Below are 25,251 nucleotides of genomic sequence, written 5' to 3' on the forward strand. Positions count from 1 at the left end.
AGCATGCCAACAGGCAGTGATAGGGACACGTGCGGGCGGGGCCGCCCCAGCGCGTTCATTGGGAGCCTGACCGGAAGCCACGCCCTGAGTCGTTTCCGAAGTTTTTATTGGCTGTGGAAATAATGCCGGATCTGCCTAGATCGGTGACGCAATTGCCTTACCGGCCCTCCAAACTTTCTCATAGGCTGAGAGGTCTTGGAGATGTAGGGGACACGTGCCGGCGGTCTCACGCGGCGACTTGTTTACCCAGAAGCTGGGGATTTTCCTTGACGACACTCTCACTCAGAACGGCAAAGTCTGCGCAGGCGCAGCAAGCATAACCTGCACGCAGGCGCAGCTGTGAGTGGCGGTGGCGGTGGCGTAGGTGGGGGGAATTTGTGCAGACCTCCGGATGTGACAAGAGTGTCCCCTACGCTGGGGCTCCAGCCCTGTGTCCAAGAGGATCCCCTCCCCCTCGAAGCTGGAAGGTGTGACCCCTAGGATAAAGCGGCCTTCAGATTTCAGCACTGCCATCATGACGATGATGATGACAGCCCCTTCCTGATTTTCTGTGGGCCAGGCCAGGTGCTTCTCACAAACTCCGAGGAGGCTGGCTCACTTACTACCCAACGCCTTACAAATGAGATTGAGACCCAGAGAGGTTACATAATCCAAATTAACACACTAGTTAGTGATGGGGCTAAAATTTGAACCCAGATCCCTGACACCATAATAAGGCAGGTCCTAGGGCCTATGGAAACCCTAAACCTGGAAGGGATTCAGGCAATGAAGTGCAAAACCCTGAGCACTGCCTGGCATACAGTAAGCCCTCCAGAAAGTTGGATGTTATAGTAATGACTGTATACCTAATTATATGGGCCCCCAGGAACTGCTGAATCAGAATCTCCAGAGAAGGGGCCTGAAAATCTACTTTTCAAAATACCCCTGGTGGTTCTCAGAAGCCAACAGGTTAGGGAAACACTATGTAGGTTTCCTGTACTGTTGGATCTTCTTGCTGCAGCCCAGAGAAGCTGGCCCTCCGGAGCTCACCTAGGACCCTCCACTCATTACTGACACTCTTGGGAACAGGAATACTAGGGTAGTACGTCAGAGGCATCCCGTACCCATAGGCTGAGAGTTCACTGTGGGGTCTAAAGTCACAAGTCAGGCCAGGCACGGTGGCTCACGCTTGTAATCCTAGCACTCTGGGAGGTAAAGGCAGGAGGATTGTTTGAGCTCAGGAGTTCAAGACCCCATCTCTACTAAAAAGAGAAATTAGCTGGACAACTAAAAATACAGAAAAAATTAGCGGGGCATGGTGGCGCATGCCTGTAGTCCCAGCTACTAGGGAGGCTGAGGCAGTAGGATCGCTGAGCCCAGGAGATTGAGGTTGCTGTGAGCCAGGCTGACGCCACGGCACTCACTCTAGCCTGGGCAAGAAAGTGAGACTGTCTCAAACAAAAAAAATAAAAAAATAAAGTCGCAAGTCATACAACACAGTGCAGGGGTAGTAGGCGCTCTACAGCCAGCTCCATGCCATACTCAGCTGGGTCTCCCTGAGCCAAGTGTTTCAACAAGTACTTATTAACCCCTTCTAGATTTTGGCACTGTGCTAGGCGCAAAGGGGAAGAGATGATTCACAAAGTGGCCATGAATGGCCATGGGAGTGACTGCTGAGCATCTCAGAAGTAGCATCCAGGGGTAGAAAGGAGTCTGACAACAGGAGCATGCCCAGGCAAGGGAACGGAAAGGAAGCTGGGAATCAGAGACCACAGGGTTCACCAGGCTTAAAAGCTGGTCAAGTCACTTCCTATTACCAACTCCTGGTGCCCCTGGTGGCCACTTTGGAAATCACACTTTGCACGACCCAAGGTCAGGGCCTCTTGGAAAGCCCAGTCCCTTCCCAAATATTTTCTCAACTTTACTGTTATAACTGCAGATCCAATACTCTTCCCATTGGTTAACAAAAAAATCTTAGAACAGACACCACCTGGTTACTCATTACACATTTATTGTACATTTTCACAATCTGGATGCGCCACAGAATTGGGGGTATGGGGTGGGGGAAGCGGGGGGCAGGGGACACTGGGATAATATGGGGGGTCTAGAACACAGCACCCCCAACCCCCAGCATCTCTCCTACCCTTTCACACCACAGCTTAGCTATCCCTGCTCCCCCTCCGCACAGAAAACCTAGTGTGGGGGGGAAGAGTTTGGGGGGCCCCCTCCAGTGGCAGGTTAAGGGACTGCACCCTCAGACCCTGAAAATTTGTGCCATTTAAAAAGACATTTAGATCCTTCCTCTATCACTTCACCCAATGAGAGGACAGCTCTCTTCGAGCTCCATAGCCCTGGACAGGGTGAGGATCCCCATTTTTCAGCAAGTCCCACACACACATTGGCAGTGACTAGTACCCCCATCTTAAATCCAGGGGGGCAGTCAGAGGAGCTGGGCAGTGATGGGGGGGCAACACTCCCCAAATTGGGGAGGAGGGTTTTCAGTCCAACCCCAGTAGGGGCGAGACCAGAGATTTCAGACAGGAGTTGAGGGATTCTCTGCCCTGCCCCACTCCTCCCCAAGGCAGTGATGAGCCCCCACACACTGGTAGCCACCCCTCCCAAAAGAGATTAGATTGTGGCCAACCTCCAACTCTCCTGGTGGGAGGAGGTGGTGGATTGGGCAGAGGGGAGGGAGGGAAACTCCATGGGAATGTCAGCTGAGTGCCCCACATGAAAACTGGGGAGCAGGAATGTGGGGAGAGACCCCAAGTGGCAGAATTATTGGTCCATCATAACACACTGAACTCCAAGACACTTACACACCAGCTGGGGGAAGGGAGAAGAGTACAAGAGGTTTGGAAAATGGGGGTAGAGGAGGCAAACTAGACTAGATGGGCTAGGAGGGGCAATTCTGGGGGCCAGAACAGCCTGGTTCCCCAAAAGCCCAGGCTCCTCACCCCCTGCAAGTAATATCGTGCAAATGAAAGTGTGATACAAGGACCAATGAGGACTAATTCCTTAATAAAAAAGAAACACAGGTTGAGAGAAGAGTGATGAACAAAAAGAAGGAAACCAAAAGGAATGTCAGTATGCAAATGATATGCTAACTAACATGCTGGAAGCTCCCAGAAGACCTTTGGGATTCTTAGGACCAAGTGGGGCCAGTTTCAGAGCCTCCCAATGGATGCAAACAAGATACACCTAGGGAGCCCTGGACAGGTGCTTTTTGTTTTTTTTTGGGGGGGGGGTGCATGAGGGTGACAGGAAGGCCAGGGTAGAAGGAAGGATCAGCTAAATCCAAGGGAATAAGGAGGAGAGGGGAGGGACTATTGCATAGCAGATGCAAATGAAGGGACTTGGGATTAGTCAGGAAAAGAGGGAAAGGGAAGGTAGGAAAGAGAAAAGAAGTGATGGGAACCTCAGGAAGGGGTGTTAAGGACAACCGGAAAAATCTTCTAGTAATAAAACTACAAACAGACCAAATATATATAATATTATATATGTATAAATAACAGCTGGCTATTTACAGGGGGGCACACACACGGACACACACGCACGGATCCAGGGGAGGGGGGCTGAAAGATATGGCTGAGAGGTGGAGGAACGGCTGGGGGTTGGGGGAGAGGCCCTTCTCTAGGCAGGGCAGACTCCTCGGGGATTTAAGTGCTGAAGTAAACTGTGGAGAGAGGGAAAAAGGACCAGGAACAGAGATGGGGGAGAGAGAAAGACAAAGAGAAAGAAAGCAGTTGTGTCAGGCCTGGCCCTCCTCCAATCCTCCCCACTCCCCTGCTAGCTGATGTCCTTTCCCCTCTTTTGGCCTCAGTTTCTCCATCTGTAAAGCAAGGGAGCTGGACAGGTGGGTTCCGAGGTCCCTTTAACTCCACGGTATGGCCTTGGAGCCACAGATCCTAATCCTCTGGGCCTTTGAGACCACAAGATCTCAATGGGGTGCTTGGCTTCTTCCTGGTCATGTCCCAAGCCCCTGGGCCTTTCTCCCACTCCCCAGTTCCAGGGTTCCCAGACTCTTAGGACCAAAGGGTTCTCAATGAATATATCAGCTTCCCTGTTTCCAAAATCTTAACAGAAATTGGCTAGAACAATGCAAACTGCAGGCCAAACATCATCATCTAGAGCCAAGGTTTTTGGCACTAGATGAACTAGAATTGCCATTAGCAGCTATATGTGCTTTTTGCTAAAGAGTAAAAACTAGGTTAATGACCTTCAATACCCAGAACCACTGGGGAAACCTCTCCAGAGAATGGGCCCTGGCCACTCCTGCCCCACTCACCGATGATGATGATGAGGATGATGGCGCAAATCACTCCCAAGATGATCATCATCTGGGGGTGAGAGGGGAGGGTCAGTGAGGCAAACCATGATACCCCCATTCACCCTCCTGTCCTCCTGTCCTCCTGCCTGCCATCGCCCTTACCTTGAGGTTTTTCCACCAATATTTGCGCTTGAGCTTGGCTGCACTTGTTTCAAACTGGGAGGCCCCTGCCTGGAGTGCATCTGCACGGTCGTCCAGCTCCGATAGCTTCTGGTCCCGCTCCAGGACCTTGTCCACGTTCACCCTCATAATGTCCACCACCTGGGGGAGGGGCCCACGAGGCAGGGGGTGTGCCAAGGCCCACCTCAATGAGGGCACTCCTCGAACATGTGCCCATTGTGCCACACATGGAACATGCACCCCCGATGATGCCAGGCTAACATGCCAAGGACACACACAGAACATGCCTAGCACACCTGGGGACATGCAAGAAGCACACATCAGGGGCATGCTGATAGCCAGACATCTCCGATGTCATAGCAACACCCCCTATCTATGGAGTCTCAGGCAGTCTGTCCAGCACCAGAGCACACCTGGCCAGGCTGGCACATGCCAGGCTAGCAAGGCTGATTTAACACCCCAGTGCCCTTCCAAGTGCGTGCTGAGAGGGAGAAGGGGATGGGGCATGGTATGTCTTTGTCCCCAAACCCACAAACGTGCAGTGCCATCACCCCCAACCCAAGATGGGCCCTCAAACCTGTTTGCCAACCCCCAGGGTCCTTCCCACTGCCTTTGACTCCCCCCCCACTCACCTCATCCACCTGGGCCTGGGTCTGCTGCAGTCTCCTGTTACTGGTGAGGTTTGGAGGGGGTGCAGGGGGGCCACCTTCCCCAGCCGGGGCGGCAGGGGGGGCGGTGGCAGCCGTAGCCGACCTGAGGAGCAGGGACGGATTAAGACCCAGGACCTGGAGCCTCTGGCCCTGCAGCCAGGGCTCCGCCCATCCACCTGTCCATCCGTCGTCCCTCCAGTCCTCCTTTTCGGGAGGAAGGCCACAGATGAAAGCCCTGGTCTCTGTTCGGCCCCGCAGCCGATGAGCTGCGTGACCTTGAGCGAGGCCCCCTCCCCCATCCGGGACTCAGTTTCCCCGCCTGTCAAACGAGGGCGACCAAACAGACGCGATCCCGGGTCGACCAGAAATGATAGACAGCTGTGGTGACAGGGGCGGGGTGGGTAGACACCCGGTCCTCTCCCTCCTGCGGCCATCGCCCGCGCCAGCCCTGGACGCAGGGCTACCCGGCCGCCCGCGCGCAGTCACGGGCGCCAGCCTGGCCCCGGGGCTCGGGAGACGCGGGGGGTGCGGGCGGGACCCCGGGCACATTCCGCGGCCGGTCCTCAAGGGCGGCGGCCGGCGCGGGGAAGCGCGTGCGGGCGGCAATCGGCCGACTCACATGGTGGGGGCAGCGGGCGGAGGACTTGGCAGCAGCAGAGATGGCGGCAGCGGCGGCGGCAGCGGCGGCGGCGGCTCGCGCTGGCTCCGACTGGCGCTGGCTGCCCGGGACGGGAAGATGGCGGCCGCACGTCACCCGCATCCGGGCACTGCGGGCGGGGGCGGGGCGCGGCAGGCGACTCGTCGGCAGCGGGGCCGCGGGGGCGGGGCGCGCCGAGCGGGGGTCGTGGCGGGCGGGGCCGCCGGCTTCTCGCCGCGGTGCCCCTACACCTCCCACGGCCCTTGCGCGCCCCCAAGGCTGACTGCTGCAGCTGCCCAGCCCATCGCCACCCTGCCCTATCTAACCACAGCTCTTCCCAGCGCCCCCAAACCCTCTGCCGCCTGCCCCTTCTGGCACACCGCAGCCGGGCCCCACACCTCATCCGCAGACCACATCCTCCCTCAGCCGTGAACCCGATAAACCAGTCCGCACCCTGCACAGCCCAAGGTCTGGCCCTGCGCCCAGGTCCCAACACCTGGTGACCCGCCTTCAGCACTGAGAATGGGCAAGGGGAGGGAAACCAGAAGGGGCCGGTGCAGGTACCGGGGCAATGCGGATAGCTCAGACCCTGCTGCTGGGGCGGAGTGGAGCGGTGGGAGTGGGTCCCACCCCATCACCCTGCACTGCAAGTGGGATCCTGAAAGGTCTGGGGCCCCTGGCCACTGAGTAAGAGGGTATGAAAAAAAGGAGATGAGGCAGCCTCTTCCCCCTTAACCAAGTCCCAGGAGGGGCAGCAAGGTGAGAAAGCTGCTCCTCCTCCCAACTGAAGTTCAGACCAGGGGTATTGGCAAGCAAAGCTGGAGCAGGCCAGGCTGAGGTCGGGCGACCTAAGGACCCCAGGGAGGAGGGCATGAGGCTGCCCCATGAGGCCGCTTCACTTGGTGGCTGCGGGCTGGCCAAAACCTAGCTTTGCTCCAGACTTGGGTCAGCTACCCTGGCCATAGGACAGGGTAGTCTTTGGTCCAGGCGCAGGCCAAAAAGCCAGGTTATTTTTTTCTTTTTCTATTTAGAGGGGAAGAGGACAGTAGGCAAAGACGGCTCAGGTTATGTGGTGCTACTTTACCTGCGGATTAGGCTCACAGTTGTGACCTTGGACAGTTCCTCTCCTCTCTCTGAACCCGAAATACATTACATATGCAGGCACTAAATATATATTTGTTAAATGGCTTGATCTGGATAACGTTATAGCAGATTATCCTCAGCCTGGTCCATCCCTGACTGGTCTCTAAAGAGACCCAGCGGCTGTACACACTCCCACCCAGTTTGTCAGAGAAGACGACCAGGCGAGCTACCTGGTGGGGAGGGTTAAAGCAAACCCCAAGAGTGAAGGAGCATTTTGGGGGGGCCTATTTGCCTGGGGTGGGGGTGCTGACTACATCCCCAGAAGTGGGGGAGGGAGGCTGGCGGCCTTGATCTCTGAGACAAACAGGAGCCAGCATCTTCCCTCCCCCACCCAGGCTTCTCAGGGCCTGCGGGTGTGAGATCCTCCTCCATTGCAGTGCCCCACCCCCTCCCAAGCAGAAGCCCAGGGATGGCTCTGTCACCAGAGGTGTCACTTCCCAGCTGTCTGGGGGAGGTGAGTGAACAGGGAGCGTGTGTGCTGGATGTGGGGACTCAGCCCGATCTAAGATAAGATACTCTTGGCTCCCTCCCCCTCCAAGGAGCAGCCAGATCCCTGGTCCTTGTGCACTGGCGCACAATGTCTGGGGTGGCTCAGCCTATGTGATATGGAAGAAAAGGGCAGCTTCCACGGAGGTCTCAGATCACGCTGTGGGGTGCTGGCTCTTGCTTTTTGGTCCTGAGACCATTCTACTTTCTAGTCAGAGAACAAAGATGCCAAATTCCAGCCTTTTAAGTTCAAAAGCCTTAGTATCTGGGTATTAAGACAGGGAGGATTGGAAAGAGGTAGGAACAGACAGAGCCTCCCCACCGCCCCACTCCCCCACCACTAGCTGGAGGGAACATAGTGCAAGACCAGATAAGATGCTAGACAGTGGTTTAGGGGTGATGTGGAAGGGATAGAATCCTAGACAAATTTGGGGAGCTGAGGTCATGGGTGTGGCTTGGAAAGCTGGCACATTGCTGTTACTATTGGATCCCCGGGCAGGAGCAGCAGAATAGAAATGAGGGCACACATGACCCATGTATGTGGGAGGCCCAGGAGCAGTCATCTCAGAGAGAGGCCCCCCATCTAGCAGCTCCTACCCCCCATCTAGTGCCAAGAAACTCGCCAAATTTAGATCAATGATGGAGGTGGGAGAAGGAGTGGGGTGGGATGACTGGGTTCACCTGGAAATGAGTAAGAGTTTTCTACAAGCAGGTGGAATAAAGACTCAAAATAGAGGTAAGTTGAACTATAGAAAAATAATATATTTGAAATAACTGAGATCTGGTTTCTCCATTTACCTGCTGTGGGATTGGCCCACTCCCAAGGCTAATTCGAAAGATGGGGGAGGGGCCCAAGGTGATTCTGTTGTAGGCAACTGAGACACACTTTAATAAAGGCTTTCTTTTATTGTTTTTTTCCTCTTCAAACAGAGGTTTACTGGTTTCGGAGCTGGGGTGGAATGGGGCTGGGTCATTCCCACGCTGACTCATGAACTTGTTCCATCCACATGAATCAAACCTGACTGAACTAGTAATTAATTTCAGGGACCTTGTGTGTCCCTCAACACAGCTTGTCAAGAAAAGGTCTTTTAATTAGGAAAAGACAAGCTGTGCCTGCAATGGGGGCTGGGAGGCTAGTCTGTCCCCTACCATTGCAATTAGCTGCTCAAAGCCTGTGACCTCTGGTGAGCTCTCCAGTCTGGAAGGAAGGCTGCCAGGGCTATGTGTCAAGCTCTGGGCTCCTGGAGGGAAGGGAAACTCCAAGGACCTACTGGGTGCCAGACACTTTACATGGATTGCCAAGTACGTGAATTTGTTTTTTAATCACACAAATGTGACTGCAGTCTCCTCATAAATATTAAAACATTAAACATTGCTGGGCACAATGGCGAACACCTATAATACCAGCTACTCAGGAGGCTGAGGCAGGATTACTTGAGCCCAGGAGTTTGAGACCAGCCTGGGTAATACAGCAAGACTCCATCTCAAAATAAATACATAAAAAATAAAACATTTAAACATGAAGCTGAAGTTACCTTGGCCACCTCCCAACTCATTTGTCTTTTTTTTTTTTTTTTGAGACAGAGTCTCTGTTGTCCCAATAATTTTTTCTATTTTTAGTAGTCCAGCTAATTTCTTTCTATTTTTAGTAGAGATGGGGGTCTTGTTCTTGCTGAGGCTAGTCTCGAACTCTTGACCTTAAGAGATCCTCTCGCTTTGGCCTCTTTTTTTTTTTAATTATTATTATTATTATGTGTCTTTTTGTTCTACTTTCTGAAAGATTTCATGTATCCTCTTCTTTAGAAAAAATTGTTATATATATTTATCTAATTTTTTTCAATCAAGGATGCAATTATCTTCTCTATACCTCTGAGAATAATAATTATATTTTTAAAATTCAATATTAGATTTAAAATAGGTAACATAATCATATTGAAAAATTCAAAAGGTACAAAAGAAGTTTCAGTGAATCTGTGTTCTGAGCTATCTGGTAACCCAACCCAACATAGTTCCTGTCTTCAATCTTGTAAATCTTCCTAGGATAGTTGATGCAGACACAAACATATAGGTATTTCTTTTTTTTTTTCTTTTTATAAATACAAATTCTAACAGACTATATGCATTGATTTACACCTAGGATTTTTTTACTTTCCAATTATAGTTTTCTTTTTCTCGTGCCCTCTATTATCTCTGTCTCTTCCAGATTCCTTTGGTTGGCTTTTCTTTTCTTTTTTTAATATCTGAGAGAAAGCTCTCTCTTTCATTTTGGAGGCTTTCCTCAAATATCTGCTGACCCTTGGCTCTCTGTTTCTATTTAATAGGGAGCCACCAAGAAGCCTATTGGAAGATGTGTGTGTGTGTGTGTGTGTGTGTGTGTGTGTGTGTGTGTATCTCAAACTCCTGGGCTCAAGCAGTCCTTCCACCTCAGCCTCCTGAGTAGCTGGTATTATAGGTGTTCGCCATTGTGCCCAGTAATGTTTAATGTTTTAATATTTATGAGGAGACTGCAGTCACATTTGTGTGATTAAAAAATAAATTGAGGAGGCCGAGACAGGAGGATCACTCAAGGTCAGGAGTTCGAAACCAGCCTCAGCAAGAGCGAGACCCCCGTCTCTACTAAAAATACAAAGAAATTAATTGGCCAACTAAAAATATATAGACAAAAAAAAAATTAGCTGGGCATGGTGGCACATGCCTGTAGTCCCTACTTGGGAGGCTGAGGCAGGAGGATGGCTTGAGCCCAGGAGTTTGAGGTTGCTGTGAGCTAGGCTTATGCCAAGGCACTCTAGCCCAGGCAACAGAGTGAGATTCTGTCCCCCTCTTCCCCACCCCCCAAAAGAAGCAAAAACTAATTGACATACTTGTGTTTATGTGTAGGGGGAGGTGAACTTAGTGACTATTAGCTTTGCTGTAGGACAGGGAAAGCCTTTTCATGGGGACTCTCACACTTTGGGTTGGTAGGCTTTCTCTGTGGCCAAGTTTCCACATTTAACCAGAAGTCTTACTACAGTTATTTAACTAGTCTCTCAAGGAGGAGCTTTTAGGTTGTCTCCAATTTTTTTGCTATTACTAACATGTTTTTATGACTGTTGTAAATACCTCCCATGACAATCAACCCTATGATGTAGATATTATCTTGACCTTATTTTTGGGTAAACCTAGGCTTAAAAGAGCTGCCTCAATGGGGTATTTTGTTATTGGTAATCACCTTGTTTTTTCACATATAGAATGGTGTCTCTTTTGAAAAATCTTTTTGTACCAAAGCATAATATACATACATAAAGTGCTATCTTTTTAATCTGTGTAGTTCTCCCTGAACAAATACCAAGCATGGTGCCAGGAACATGGCAGGCAAATGGATAATGAATAATAGTGAATGATGGTCTCATTGAGGAGTGTTTTCAAAGAGAACTCTGAATAGCGACAGACAGACTTGCTACTGGTGGACTCCCAGGCACCTGTTTGGGGAGGATGGGTTTGGGTAGGATCTGTGTGTCCAGTGTTCTGTGGGGACAGCCCTGGTTGGGTTGGTGAAGCCTGATTGCTGGTTACCAGTTCAGCCAGGGAGCCAACTCCTGTCACTGCAGCAGAGCAGGCCCAGGCCTCTGGCTACTGGGAGGCAGGGTGGTTTGGGTGGTGGGGGTGCCACATGCCAGAGCCCTAGGTAGGTAGGACAAGATATAGGCAGATCAGAATCTTCTGGGATTGGAAGCCTAAGAGGCCTCCTGGTCCCAAACCCTCACTCTCCAACCCCTCCATTCATTAGAGATTCATTGGGTTTAACAAGCTCCTTATATTTCAAGCAAGGGAGTCTCCCTCTAGACATCTTCCCTATTTTCTTCCATATGATGTGCCAGGCCCAGAGCCTGGCAGGTTGTAGGTTAGTAGGTGTTCAACAAACACCTGTTAAAGTGAATCAACTGGTTTGGCCTGACAGCCCAAAGATCTGGGTTTTAATTGCAGCTCTCCCACTCTGCATGGCATCCTGGAACAAAAGGATTTCTTCTTGGGATTCATTTTTCTCATTTGTTAAATGAGGGCTCATTCTACAATGCCAGGCATTGTGCTGGCATGAGAGGCTACAATAATGTACACAAAAAGAGATCATTAAAACACCACGCCCGGCATGAGGCCGGGCGTGGTGGCTCACGCCTGTAATCCTAGCACTTTGGGAGGCCGAGGCGGGCGGATTGCTCAAGGTCAGGAGTTCGAAACCAGCCTGAGCGAGACCCCATCTCTACCAAAAATAGAAATAAATTAATTGACCAACTAAAACTATATATACAAAAAATTAGCCAGGCATGGTGGCGCATGCCTGTAGTCCCAGCTACTCGGGAGCCTGAGGCAGTAGGATCACTGAGCCCCGGAGATTGAGGTTGCTGTGAGCCAGGCTGACGCCACAGAACTCTAGCCGGGGCAACAAAGTGAGACTCTGTCTCAAAAAAAACCATAGCATGATCCTTGCTGTGATGGATGTAATGACCAAGATGCTTGCCAACCTAACTCAAACAGATGAAACCAAAAATGGAGAATCTGGTAACTGGAATATAACTAGAAACAGCTAGATCCAGGTACTCAAAAGATGTCATTGGGGATCTGTTTCTGCATTCCTCAGCTTTGCTTGCCTCTGATGTAGCTTCATTTACAAACAGGCAATATAAGCAGCTGCAGGCTCACGTCTGTTTAAACTGTTATAGTTTGTATCTTTTTTAAAAAAACAGTTTATGTTCGAAAGTTCAAAATAGCATATGGAGAAAGTCTCTCTCCTACCCTGTATCCCAGCCACTTATTCTTCTTCCTCAGAACACCCAATACTCCCTGTTGCCTGCGGCCTCCTTCTAGAGATGTTTTGTACATATAAAAGCAATCAAGTTTATAGCTTTCTACTTATTTACACTAATGGAAAGCAAACTATAAGTACTTTTCTGCACCTTGCTTTTATCACTTAACATATCTTGGACATCGTTCCATTATAGTGCATAAAATCCACTTTTTTCTAGCTGTGTAGTATTCTATTGTATGGATGTATCATAATTTACCCAATCCGCTGTTGACAAACATTTAGGTTGTTTCCAACCTTTTGCCAATAAAAGCAAAACTTCAAAGAATAACATACACATTCCCATTTCACTTATGCACAAATATGTAGGACTAATTCCTAGATGGAAAATCCTAGATCAAAGAGTATGGATGTTTGTGATTTTGACTTATTTTTATTTTGATGAACATGCCAAATTGCTCTCCATGGATGTGTTACCCAGTTTTTAGTCCCACCTACAAACAATAAAGCCTGTTCAGCCACACCTTCTCCAACACCATGAAACTTTTTGATGATTAACAATTGCTAATTAAACATGATTTGCATTTCTCATATGGTGAATGAGATTAGGCATCTTTTCATATATTTGAGAATTCTTTGTATTTCCTTACCTCTGAAATGTCTGTAGAAATATTTTGTACATTTTTTATTGAGTTGTTGGTTAAGATTTATCAGAGATTTTATGTGTCAAAAATAGCCCTTTCTCTGTGATATGAATTACAAATATCGTCCCTTAATTGTCATCTATCCTTCAATTTTTGTTTGTGATTTTTTTTTACTATGCATAGTTTTAACGTTTTCTTACTGGAAACAAAATCTTGCTCTGTCACCCAGGCTGGAATGCAGTGGCACAATCATAGCTCACTGCAACCTGGAACTTCTGGGCTCAAACAATCCTTTCAACTCAGCCTCCTGAGTAGCTAGGACTACAGAAAAGTGCCATCATATCCATCTAATTTTTTCTTTTTTTTTGAAACAGATTCTTGCTCTATCACTGGAGCTAGAATACTGTGGTGTCAGCCTAGCTCACAGCAACCTCAAATTCCTGGCTTAAGCTATTCTCCTGCCTCAGCCTCCCAAGTAGCTGGGACTACAGGCATGTGCCACCATGCCTGGCTGATTTTTTCTATATGTTTTTAGTTGTCCAATTAATTTCTTTCTGTTTTTTTAGTAGAGATAGAGTCTCGCTCTTGCTCAGAGCTGGTCTCGAACTCCTGAGCTCAAACAGTCATCCTGCCTCGGCCACCCAGAGTGCTAGGATTACAGGTGTGAGCCACCATGCCAGGCCAGGAGTCTCTCTTTGTTACTTAGGCTGGTCTCAGGCCTCAAGAGATCTTCCCACCTCAGCCTCTCAAAGTGCTGGGATTATAGGCAGGAGCCACAGTGCCTGGCCAACATTTTAAATATATATTTAAATGGATGAATATTTTCTTTTATGGCTTCTGCATTTTATTGTCATAGTTAGAAGTTTCTTCCCCACTTCCAAACTTATTTTTAAAAATCCGGCCGGGCGCTGTGGCTCACGCCTGTAATCCTAGCTCTTGGGAGGCCGAGGCGGGCGGATTGCTCAAGGTCAGGAGTTCAAAACCAGCCTGAGCAAGAGCGAGACCCCGACTCTACTATAAATAGAAAGAAATCAATTGGCCAACTGATATATATATAAAAAAAAAAAAAAAATTAGCCGGGCATGGTGGCACATGCCTGTAGTCCCAGCTACCAGGGAGGCTGAGGCAGAAGGATTGCTCGAGCCCAGGAGTTTGAGGTTGCTGTGAGCGAGGCTGACGCCACGGCACTCACTCTAGCCTGGGCAACAAAGCGAGACTCTGTCTCAAAAAAAAAAAAAAAAAAAAAAAAAAAAATCCCCCAGGAAGCCAGATGTGGTGGCATGCACCTGTAGTACCAGGTACTCAGGAGGCTGAGGGAGGAGGATCACTTGAACCCAGAAGTTTGAGGTTGTAGTGAGCTATAATGACACCAGTACACTCTAACCGGGGTGACAGAGGAAGACTCTGTCTCAAAAAAAAAAAAAGAATTCCATTCTTATGACAATGATTTCATAAATGGAGTTGTATCCTAACTACAAGTGTAGTTCCAACATGACCGCTGATTGATACACATATATATTTTATTTATTTATTTATTTATTTATTGAGACAGAGTCTCACTTTGTTGCCCAGGCTAGAATGAGTGCCGTGGCATCAGCCTAGCTCACAGCAACCTCAATCTCCTAGGCTCAAGGGGTCCTTCTGCCTCAGCCTCCCAAGTAGCTAGGACTACAGCCATGTGCCACCATGCCTGAGTAATTTTTTTTTAATATATATATTTTTAGTTGGTCAATTAATTTATTTCTATTTTTAGTAGAGACAGGTCTCGCTCAGGCTGATTTCGAACTCCTCACCTTGAGCAGTCCGCCCGCCTCGGCCTCTCGGAGTGCTAGGATTACAGGCGTGAGCCACCAAGCCAGGCCACATATATATTTTAATAGAGACAAAATCTCACTATGTTACCCAGGCTACAGTGCAGTGGCTATTCACAGGCATGATCTTAGTGCAATGCAGCCTCCAACTCCTGGGCTCCCAGGAGCCCTGGGAGCAATCCTCCCCAAGCCCTCTTGTACACCCCCATCGCCCCCACTCTGCCCTTCTCTAGCCTCCTGAGTAGCTGGGACTACAGGCATGAGATACCTCTAGCAGTCCTTGGTTGGTATTTTTATTGATATTTGTAAGACAAAAATGAAACAATGGGCCAGGTGTGGTGGCTCACGTGTCTATAATCCTAGCACTTTGTTTTTTGGGGGTTTTTTTTCTGTGTGTTTTTTTTTCCCCTCCCCCCCCTGTTTTTTTTTAATCCTAGCACTTTGGGAAGCTGAGGCGAGGGGATTGCTAGAGCTCAAGAGTTTGAGGGCCAGGCGCGGTGGCTCACGCCTGTAATCCTAGCACTCTGGGAGGCCGAGGCGGGCGGATTGCTCAAGGTCAGGAGTTCAAAACCAGCCTGAGCGAGACCCTGTCTCTACCATAAAAATAGAAAGAATTTAATTGGCCAACTAATATATATAATATAAAAATCAGCCGGGCATGGTGGCTCGTGCCTGTAGTCCCAGCTACTCGGGAGGCTGAGGCAGCAGGATTGCTTGAGCCCAGGAGTCTGAGGTTGCTGTGAGCTAGGCTGACGCCACGGCACTCACTCTAGCCTAGGCAAGAAAGCGAGACTCTGACTCAAAAAAAAAAAAAAAAAAAAAAAAAAAAAAGAGTTTGAGATCAGGCCTGGTGCCATGGCTCACTCCTGTAATCCTAGCACTCTGGAGGCCGAGGCGGGCAGACTGCTCGAGGTCAGGAGTTCGAAACCAGCCTGAGCAAGAGTGAGACCCTGCCTCTACTATAAATAGAAAGAAATTAATTGGCCAACTAATACATATAGAAAAAATTAGCCGGTGTTTCTATATACAGGGACAAGTATCTGAAAAATAAAAAGAAAAGAGATTACTCAGGAGGCTGAGGCAGCAGGATTGCTTGAGCCCAGGAGATTGAGGTTGCTGTGAGCTAGGCTGATGCCACAGCACTCACTCTAGCCTGGGCAACAAACAATGAAAATAGATTTTGTTTTTTTATTTTTTGAGACATAGTCTCACTCTGTTGCCCAGGCTATAGTGCTGTGGCATCAGCCTAGCTCACAGCAACCTCAATCTCCTGGGCTCAAGTGATCCTTTTGCCTCAGCCTCTCGAGTAGCTGGGACTACAGGCACGTGCCACCATGCCCGGCTAATTTTTTCTCTATATATTGATTGGCCAATTAATTTCTTTCTATTTTTAGTAGAGATGGGGTCTCGCTCTTGCTCAGGCTGGTTTCAAACTCCTGAGCTTGAGCAATCCACCTGCCTCAGCCTCCCAGAGTACTAGGATTACAGGCATGATCCACCACGCCCAGCCTGAAAATAGATTTTTGAAACTTCACTGGTTCCTCAATGATTTGAGGGACTTCTTTGCTGAATCAGATAAATAGTTTTCAAATCCTGGGAGAATATTTCCTCAATTTTTTGTGCTATTCACAATGTAGCAGTTATAGATATGAAACTTTAAAGTTTAATCTGCATTATTAACATTTTCTGCATCATTTTCTTAAACCTAGACAATCAACAAAGCCTAATTTATGTCATTTGCCAATTTCTGTTGTGTAAATACTCCCAAAAATGCCTATTAGGTATGACTACTATGTAAGTAGTCATTATACTGTACTATTTTTAAAGCTTATGTTATTTTTACTTTTGTATTGTTACTATTATTATTATATTTTTTTGAGACAGTGTGTCACTTTGTTGCCTAGGCTACAGTGAGTGCCATGGCAGTCAGCCTAGCTCACAGCAACCTCAAACTCCTGGGCTCAAGCAATCCTACTGCCTCAGCCTCTGGAGTAGCTGGGACTACAGGCATGTGCCACCATGCCCGGCTAATTTTTTCTATATATAATAGTTGGCCCATTAATTTCTTTCTATTTATAGTACAGACAGGGTCTCCCTCTTCCTCTGGCTGGTTTTGAACTCCTGACCTTGAGCAATCTGCCCACCTCGGCCTCCCAGAGTGCTAGGATTACAGGCATGAGCCACCCGCGCCTGGCCCATTATATGCTCTTGAAGATATTTATGTTTATTGTATCTATGGTTGGTTTACAGTTAGCTTTCTATATCCATGGTTCCTGCATCTGCAGATTCAACAAACTGCTGATCAAAACATTAAAATAATAGTGGCTGGGTGTGGTGGCTCACGCCTGTAATCCTAGCATTCTGGGAGGCCGAGGCAGGCGGATTGCTCGAGGTCAGGAGTTTGAAATCAGCTCTCGCAAGAGTGAGACCCCGTCTCTACTATAATTAGAAAGAAATTAATTGGCCAACTAATATATATAGAAAAAATTAGCCGGGCATGGTGGCACATGCCTGTAGTCCCAGCTACTCGGGAGGCTGAGGCAGCAGGATCGCTTGAGCCCAGGAGTTTGAGGTTGCTGTGAGCTAGGCTGACGCCACGGCACTCACTCTAGCCTGGCAACAAAGCGAGACTTTGTTGTGGCCCGTTTACAGGATGGAGGATGAACACAGAAAACAAAACACAAATGCAGAACACAAAGAAAAACGCAGACACATGTACAAACAGTTGACTCAAGTAATAATACACCGGGTCAGTTTTATGTTTATACTGTAAAAAATTAGTTAGTCCCTTGTTAGGGAAGCAGATATCCCCTGGCTCAACGTTTCCAGGTGGTTGCTCTAGGTTGCTAGGCATAGATCATGGACCGAGATTAGCAAGGATGGGCAAGGCAAGTCACAGGGGGCATTTCTCATCCCCATTTTCTCTTAGGGTGACCCCCTAAGATCTTCGGCTGAATCCCGGCAGCTGTGCCTGACTTAGGTCGCCCCTCCCTTGAGGGGTCTTACCTGTCATTGACTTACCAGCCATCTTATGGGGTGGTTATGTGTGGCCTCCAGACCCCCAATGCTGTGGGGCGGGGCTGCTCTTGCCACTTGCAGCTCAGGTCCTTTGTTACGCCACCAGGCAACACCTTTGTTTATCACGGGGAGCCTGTCTGGGAAAACTTTACTTTCAAACACTCTGGGCAGAACTCGTACATTACTCACTAACTTTAATTCTTTTTTTTTTTTTTTGAGACAGAGTCTGGCTTTGTTGCCTAGGCTAGAGTGAGTGCCGTGGTGTCAGCCTAGCTCACAGCAACCTCAAACTCCTGGGCTCAAGCAATCCTGCTGCCTCAGCCTCCCGAGTAGCTGGGACTACAGGCACGCGCCACCATGCCCGGCTAATTTTTTTTTTATATATATTAGTTGGCCAATTAATTTCTTTCTATTTATAGTAGAGACAGGGTCTTGCTCTTGCTCAGGCTGGTTTCGAACTCCTGACCTCGAGCAATCCGCCCGGCTCGGCCTTCCAGAGAGCTAGGATTACAGGCGTGAGCCACTGCCCTAACTTTAATTCTTAAACTAGGAAAACATATGCCAGTCCCCTACAAGACTCTATCTCAAAAAAAAAAAAAAAAAAAGAAAGAAAGAAATTAATTGGCCAACTAATATATATAGAAAAAATTAGCCGGGCATGGTGGCACATGCCTGTAGTCCCAGCTACTCGGGAGGCTGAGGCAGAAGGATTGCTTGAGCCTAGGAGTTTGAGGTTGCTGTGAGCTAGGTTGATACCATGGCACTCACTCTAGCCTGGGCAACAAAGCGAGACTCTGTCTCAAAAAAAAAAAGAGCATATAATGGTAAAATGTAGTAAAATAATCAGGAATAATGAATTTTGAGTATGTACTGCCTTTTTTTTTTTTTTTTTGAGACAGAGTTTCACTCTGTTGCTCAGGCTACAGTGCCCTGGCGTCAGCCTAGCTCACAGCAACTTCAAACTGCTGGGCTCAAGCCATCCTAGCAGGAGGAGTCTTGAGCGCAAGATTTTGATATTACGGTGAGCTATGATGATGCCACTGTCCTCTAGCCTGGGCAACAAGTCTCATTATATATATATATAATTTAATTATAAGTTTACATAATTTAATTTTTAACAATGACTATATATATGTTTAACAACTGGCTCACAAAAGTTCCTGAAAAGCAGTCAGCTTTCCCAAGTTGGTAGGAGCACTACACCAGGTCGGGGTGAAAGGTAGATTATCATGTGGCCTTCCTGATCAAGCCAGTAGCCATGGCCAGCGAGGCCCACCCTTCTCACCTCCTCCATACTCTGCAATCCTACCTCTCTGCTCCAGCCACACTCCAAGACCCCACTCAAACTGCTCTTGTAGAAACAATACTCCTTCCACCTTGGGCAAATTAATTCCTACCACATAGCATCTGTTAATCTCCTTTGTAGCACTTACCACAATTTGCTATTAAATTACTTTGGGAGTACTGGAAATTGTTTCTTTTAAGACAGCAGTCCCCAGCCTTTTTGGCACCAGGGATGAGTTTCATGAAGACAATTTTTCTACAGGGGTGTGGGGTGAGAGGTGGGAGGCGGAGTTCAGGTGGCGATACCAGCAATGGGGAAGGGCTGTAAATACAGATGAAGCTTAAGCCGGGCGTGGTGGCTCACGCCTGTAATCCTAGCTCTCTGGGAGGCTGTGGTGGGTGGATCGTTTGAGTTCAGGAGTTCGAAACCAACCTGAGCAAGAGCGAGACCCCGTCTCTACTAAAAATAGAAAGAAATTAATTGGCCAACTAATATACATAGAAAAAATTAGCCGGGCATGGTGGCACATGCCTGTAGTCCCAGCTACTCAGGAGGCTGAGGCAGGAGGATCCCTTGAGCCCAGGAGTTTGAGGTTGCTGTGAGCTAGGCTGACGGCACGGCACTCACTCTAGCCTGGGCAACAAAGCGAGACTCTGTCTCAAAAAAAAAAAAAAAAAAAGAAAAAGAAAAATACAGATGAAGCTTCACTTGCTAGCCCACCGCTCACCTCCTGCCATGCAGCCCCTTGGTTCCTAAGTTTCATGGAAGATAATTTTTCCACGGATGGGCGAGGGGTGCCCCGTGGAGCTCTAAGGCCTGGTCCCCAACAGGTCACAGAAATGGTACTGGTCCGTGGCGCACGGGTTGAGGAATGCAGTTTTAAGATTTGTGATGGCTAAACCTGAGTATGTATGGGTTGTATTCATATCTGTTCCCATAGTACCTACCATAGTGCTTTGCATATACTAAGTGGTCAATAAGTATCCATTGACTGAATGCTAAGGATGAAGGGCTGCCATGAAAAGGGACAGAAGAAAAGGTTATGTGTGTGAGGCATCACCTGAAAGCCATCACCAGAAAGCATCTCCTTGGATGCTTTATGCTTATTTGGAATGGCCTGGGCTCCACCATTCAGGGCTGAAAAGCATATAGAGAATCTTCCCACCATACAACGAATCTAAGAATATTCATCTTTAATATAATGGAACTTGCCAGGCACGGTGGCTCACGCCTGTAATCCTAGCACTCTGGGAGGCTGACGCAGGCAGATTGCTCAAGATCAGGAGTTCAAAACCAGCCGGAGCAAGAGCGAGACCCCGTCTTTACTATAAATAGAAAGAAATTAATTGGCCAACTAATACATAGAAAAAAATTAGCCGGGCATGGTGGCGCATGCCTTTAGTCCCAGCTACTCGGGAGGCTGAGGCAGGATTGCTTGAGCCCAGGAGTTTGAGGATGCTGTGAGCTAGGCTGAAGCCATGACACTCACTCTAGCCTGGACAACAAAGTGAGACTCTGTCTCAAAAAAAAAATAATAATAACAATAATATAATGGAACTTTAGATTCTTGTAATTTTTGTATTTGTATAATGCCTAATAGTGTGTATGTGTTTTAATAACTTTCCTTTGGACATGTTATTGCTGTGCACTAGCAGGCAGGAGTGGGGGTGGTCTCATCAGGCTACTAACTGGACAACAGGGGTGCTCTGCCAGGTTTCTTGGTGGAAGCTCCACCCTGAGCAGGTGGCCCTTCTTGCCACTGTGATATGGAAAGTTTGACAAAAGAACATTTGCAATTCCATGTATGATTGACACAAATGATCATTTTATAGAAAATCCAATATACACAAATGATTCTTTGCTCATTTAAATTTTTGAATTAAAAAAAGTAATATAGCAAACTAAAATTATGGAATTTAGAAATACAGATGTTTGACTTATGATGGGATTACATTCCAATAAACCCATCAGAAGTTGAAAATACATTAAGTGCCCAGGCGCGGTGGCTCACGCCTGTAATCCTAGCACTCTGGGAGGCCGAGGCAGGCAGATTGCTTGAGGTCAGGAGTTTGAAACCAGCCTGAGCAAGAGCGAGACCCCGTCTCTACCATAAAAAATAGAAATTAATTGGCCAACTAATACATATAGAAAAAAAAATTAACTGGGCATGGTGGCGCATGCCTGTAATCCCAGCTACTCGGGAGGCTGAGGCAGGAGGATCGCTTGAGCCCAGGAGTTTGAGGTTGCTGTGGGCTAGGCTGATGCCATGGCACTCACTGTAGCCTGGGCAACAAAGTGAGACTCTGTCTCAAAAAAAAAAAAAAAAAAAAAAAGAAAATACATTAAGTGAAATGTGGCCAGTATGGTGTGGCTCACACCTGTAATCCCAACATTTAGGGGAGGCCAAAAGGTGGGAAGATCACTTGAGGCCAGGAGCTTAAGACCAGCTTTAACAATAAAGCAAGACCCTGCCTCTACAAAAAAAAAATAAAAAAATTAGCCCAGTATAGTTGTATGCACCTGTAGTCCCAGGTTCTCTCCGCAGATTGAAGTAGGAGGACTGCTTGAGACCAGGAGTTTGAAGCTGCAGTTACCTGTGATGGCACCACTGTCCTCCAGCCTGGGCAACAGAACAAGACTTTGTCTCAAAATGAAAAAAAAGAAAGAAATGCATTTAATACACGTAACCTATGGAACAACCTAAGCACACTCAGAACACTTACATTAGCCTACAGTTGGCCAAAACAATGTTACCAACGCCCAATTTATAATAACATGTTGAATATCCCATAAGTTACTGAATACTACACTGAAGGTGAAAAACATAATAGTCACATCAGCACTTGAACTATGCACTTTACTCAATATCCTTCTGGCACCACGATAACAAATTCAATACCAAAGCATAAACTAAAAACACTCATTGGAATTCACAAATGAAACAAAAAACCGTTAAAACAACAAAACCAATTAAACTGCACCATACAAGTTATTCTCAACCAAAGTTTAAAACTAACACTCCAACAGTATTCTACATACAGTAGAAAAAAGATAAACCAGGATCGTCAGGAAGAATCAGATAGGAGCAATCAGAGTGTTGCAGGCTCTGATTACGCAGAGACGTATAATCACGTATCATGCGAACTCCAATCATCATTTTCTCATCTGCACTCCAAAAGGAGTAACAGGTAAGGATTATCCCACCTGACGATAACAAGCCTGCCGTGGCATTCCGTACTCAGCATATAAAATATCTCTATAAGCTAGGGTGACTAATGAACGCATTAGTCCTAGCAACCTGACCACTTAAAGTCCTTCCAATTATATTGCTGCATATCTTTGAGTTGCTTTAAAATATTTTTTTTTATTCCGTTCGGCTGCGGAAAAGGGATAAACAACTCCCCCCAGAATGCTCCGCTCATTCGGATGGAAGTCCTAGCCGTAAGCCCCATTTATTTACATATCTCCGCCCACTGCCTTCCGCCAGGCATTTACCGTAATAATCAAAATAGAAGCGATACCTTCTATCTTAAGCTCTGCAGGACTGGAAAACAGCCTTTCTTTTTTCTCCAGTAGTTTCACCAAACTAGTTGTCCCGTGAAAATTGTATAACTCTTAATCTTATTATAAAATACATTTTATGACAAAGTACTACGCTGATAATACCAGACTTGGGAGATGATTTTACCAACACTGACATCTTCCACCAAAAGCAGTTTCAGGGGCGAGGACGGAAGCCTATGCCTTCCTTCTTCCAGGAATGGTAAGCGGCCCTTGCTCCTCTGGACTTCATCCTCAAGTTCCCGTCATTAAAGTGATCAGAAAGGTTTCTTTTTCAGCCCAAATACAGCGACGAATAATGCCATTTCAGTAACAGCTGGGAGGACACTGCAGAAGGCAGGTGGTGGGTTCAGGTCCCCTTCCAATGTAAAGAACCAATTCTCCAAATCAGAGACCCTACCCCCAAAGTGCAGAGGGAGTGGGATGGGGGTGTGTGAAACTTGGAAAGACTCCAGGATGAATGGATCTGGTATTTCACACATACAGGAAAGGGCGGGGTGGGGGAAAATCTTCAGAAGTGGGGGAAACCTTCCTCCCTCATCCCCAAATATTGGGTGCTACCACACCTGCAGAAGGCAAAAATGTACCAGTACGTCGTGCACTCCCAACGCTCGAATATGAAGAAAGAAAGGGCCACAGACGCACTACAGTGAGCTCCAATGGCTTGGAAAGCACCAGAGTCAAGGAAAGTTCTTTGGACAGACAGGTTAGTGATGGGCCAGAAAAGGACAGTGGTCAGCCCTCCAGTTCATCTCTTGCTCCCTCACCATACTGTAAGGGCTAGTCAGTAGCCCTGCCTTCTTAGTTTTAGGACAGCCAAGTGAGGAGAGGCAAGAGCTGAACCTACAAAGAGGGACATCCAGCTAAGCCCACCCCATTTCTAAGGACTGGCTTGGACCCTTTAGGTGGGGTATGGGTAGGCTCTCCACCTACCCTAGGTCACACAGGAATGCTCACAGTGACTTGATACACTCTGCTGGACTCAGCCTCTAGTGCCCTGGTCCTCCTGACCCACAATTCAAGAGTCAAGAGCCTTCCCTGATCCATGTGCCTCACTTCCTTTGTCTTTTCTGAGTTCTTATAGTGCTTTGTATCTTTACACACTCCTGTAGCATAGTGCTTATCACACTGAATTACAGATGTGTGTCTGCTTCCTCCTCAAGGTAGAAAACTCTGTTTCACTCTCATTTTGCACTCCCCAGTGACTAGTGCCTAGCTTAATAGGTGTTTGAAGATTGTATTAAATTTCTCACAATGCCTAAGATTTTTTTTTTTTTTTTTTTTTTTTTGAGACAGTCTTGCTTTCTTGCCCAGGCTAGAGTGAGTGCCGTAGGGTAAGCCTAGCTCACAGCAACCTCAAACTCCTGGGCTCAAGCAATCCTTCTGCCTCAGCCTCCCGAGTAGCTGGGACTACAGGCATGCGCCCGGCTAATTTTTTCTATATATACTAGTAGGCCAATTAATTTCTTTCTATTTATAGTAGAGACGGGGTCTCGCTCTTGCTCAGGTTGGTTTCGAATTCCTGACCTCCAGCAATCTGCCCGCCTCGGCCTCCCAGAGTGCTAGGATTACAGGGTGAGCCACGGAGCCCGGCCAACAATGCCTAAGATCTTTTAACTGGAGAGATTCTTGCCGGCTAGGGCAGACAACTATTGTACTAGAAAGGCCTAGCTGCGTGGCTGTAGGGAGTCGAGTCGTGATGGAAATAGAGTCGTATGGGAAAGGTGGGCGGGAGAAAGGATACAGATGAGGCTCTGGGTGCTGTTGAACATGGAGACTCCTGAGAGGAAACCGGCCAGCTCCACTGCAAAGAGGCCCAGGGTGACAGAGAGCGCTACCACCAGCCTGCAGAGAAGAAGGGAACTGGCTCAGGCCTTCTGGACTTCAGACCCCTCCACTCTCACCATCTCTTTGTTCTGACCACCCTGGCCCAAGAGCTCACTGAGTGTCCTGCTTCCCATACTCCTCGGGGGTGAACCTGAGTGGCAGGCAGGCCAGGATGTTGCTGTCCTGGGAGCAGAGAGAAAGAAGAGTGAAAAAAGGGCGGGCTGTGGGGCAGGCCTAGGGGCTGAAGGGAATGGGAGGACCCACGTGAGTAAGACCCTCAAGGAAGGGGCACGGCTGGGCTGGGACCACTCGGAGTTGGGAATGGGGGTGTAACTAGGGCAGTCGCGGGTCTTACGCGAGACCAGAATAAGGTGATGACGACCACTAGATGCGCCAGGAGCGTCAGGAAGCGAGAGGGCACGAGCCCGGAGATCCGGCCCATGGCCCTCGGGGACAGGAGCACCGCCAGACGTGGATGCCGCGAGCTCTGAGGCTGGAAGTCCAAGTTCGGGGACGACCACTTCTAGAAGTCTCCCGGGCAAGCAGGCAAAATCTCGGCGAACACCTCCTTCCCGCTCGCTCAGGCACCGCCCAGTTGCCTTGGTAACTGCGTACGCGGGCGCGGCGTTTAGGGCTCTAAAACTCTCGCGAGAGCAGTGAATTCTCACGCCGCTGCGGGCCTCCCGGAGAGTGTAGTTGGGGGTACCCCCGTAGGTGGTGCAGACTCGGGGTGACTCGATCGCTGGCTACCTGCGTGGAGCTAAACGGCCTACACGGGAGAGTGTGCAGTGTGGCGCGGCCCTGCATTGCCCAGTGTGCCCACACAGGGCCGGCGAACGGAAACCCGCCCTGCCCTAGTCCGGGGACGTCCCTGCCGCCCAGATACCCACGCCGGGAGTCCGCGGCCCTCAGCCCCCGCCGCTGCCCAGGGTGGCCCTCCGCGTAAGAGTTGATCACCCGAGAGCGCTGTCACCGCCACG

At 48.4% G+C, this 25,251-nt stretch overlaps 2 protein-coding genes and 1 non-coding gene across 3 annotated transcripts; all 3 read right to left on the reverse strand.

Annotated features, from left to right (window-relative positions):
• Positions 1-174: 174 nt before the first annotated feature.
• VAMP2 (vesicle associated membrane protein 2) lies at positions 175-5,836 on the reverse strand. The gene is made up of 5 exons (XM_012775610.2): positions 5,699-5,836; positions 5,062-5,182; positions 4,412-4,570; positions 4,268-4,319; positions 175-3,655 (listed from the first exon to the last, which is right to left on the reverse strand). Coding segments are annotated over exons 1-5 (351 nt in total). The 5' UTR covers positions 5,701-5,836; the 3' UTR covers positions 175-3,638.
• Positions 5,837-20,686: 14,850 nt separating this feature from the next.
• On the reverse strand, positions 20,687-24,868 carry TMEM107 (transmembrane protein 107). Its single transcript, XM_012775607.3, has 5 exons — positions 24,627-24,868; positions 24,387-24,454; positions 24,189-24,289; positions 23,011-23,107; positions 20,687-22,771 (listed from the first exon to the last, which is right to left on the reverse strand). The coding sequence occupies exons 1-5, from the start codon at positions 24,711-24,713 to the stop codon at positions 22,702-22,704; spliced, it is 423 nt and encodes a 140-aa protein (XP_012631061.1). The 5' UTR covers positions 24,714-24,868; the 3' UTR covers positions 20,687-22,701.
• On the reverse strand, positions 21,958-22,094 carry LOC142862307 (U8 small nucleolar RNA). Its single transcript, XR_012913373.1, has one exon. It is a non-coding gene; the product is annotated as a U8 small nucleolar RNA (small nucleolar RNA).
• Positions 24,869-25,251: the final 383 nt, after the last annotated feature.

Source organism: Microcebus murinus, chromosome 18, assembly GCF_040939455.1.
Source record: "Microcebus murinus isolate Inina chromosome 18, M.murinus_Inina_mat1.0, whole genome shotgun sequence".
Taxonomy (NCBI): Eukaryota; Metazoa; Chordata; class Mammalia; order Primates; family Cheirogaleidae; genus Microcebus; species Microcebus murinus.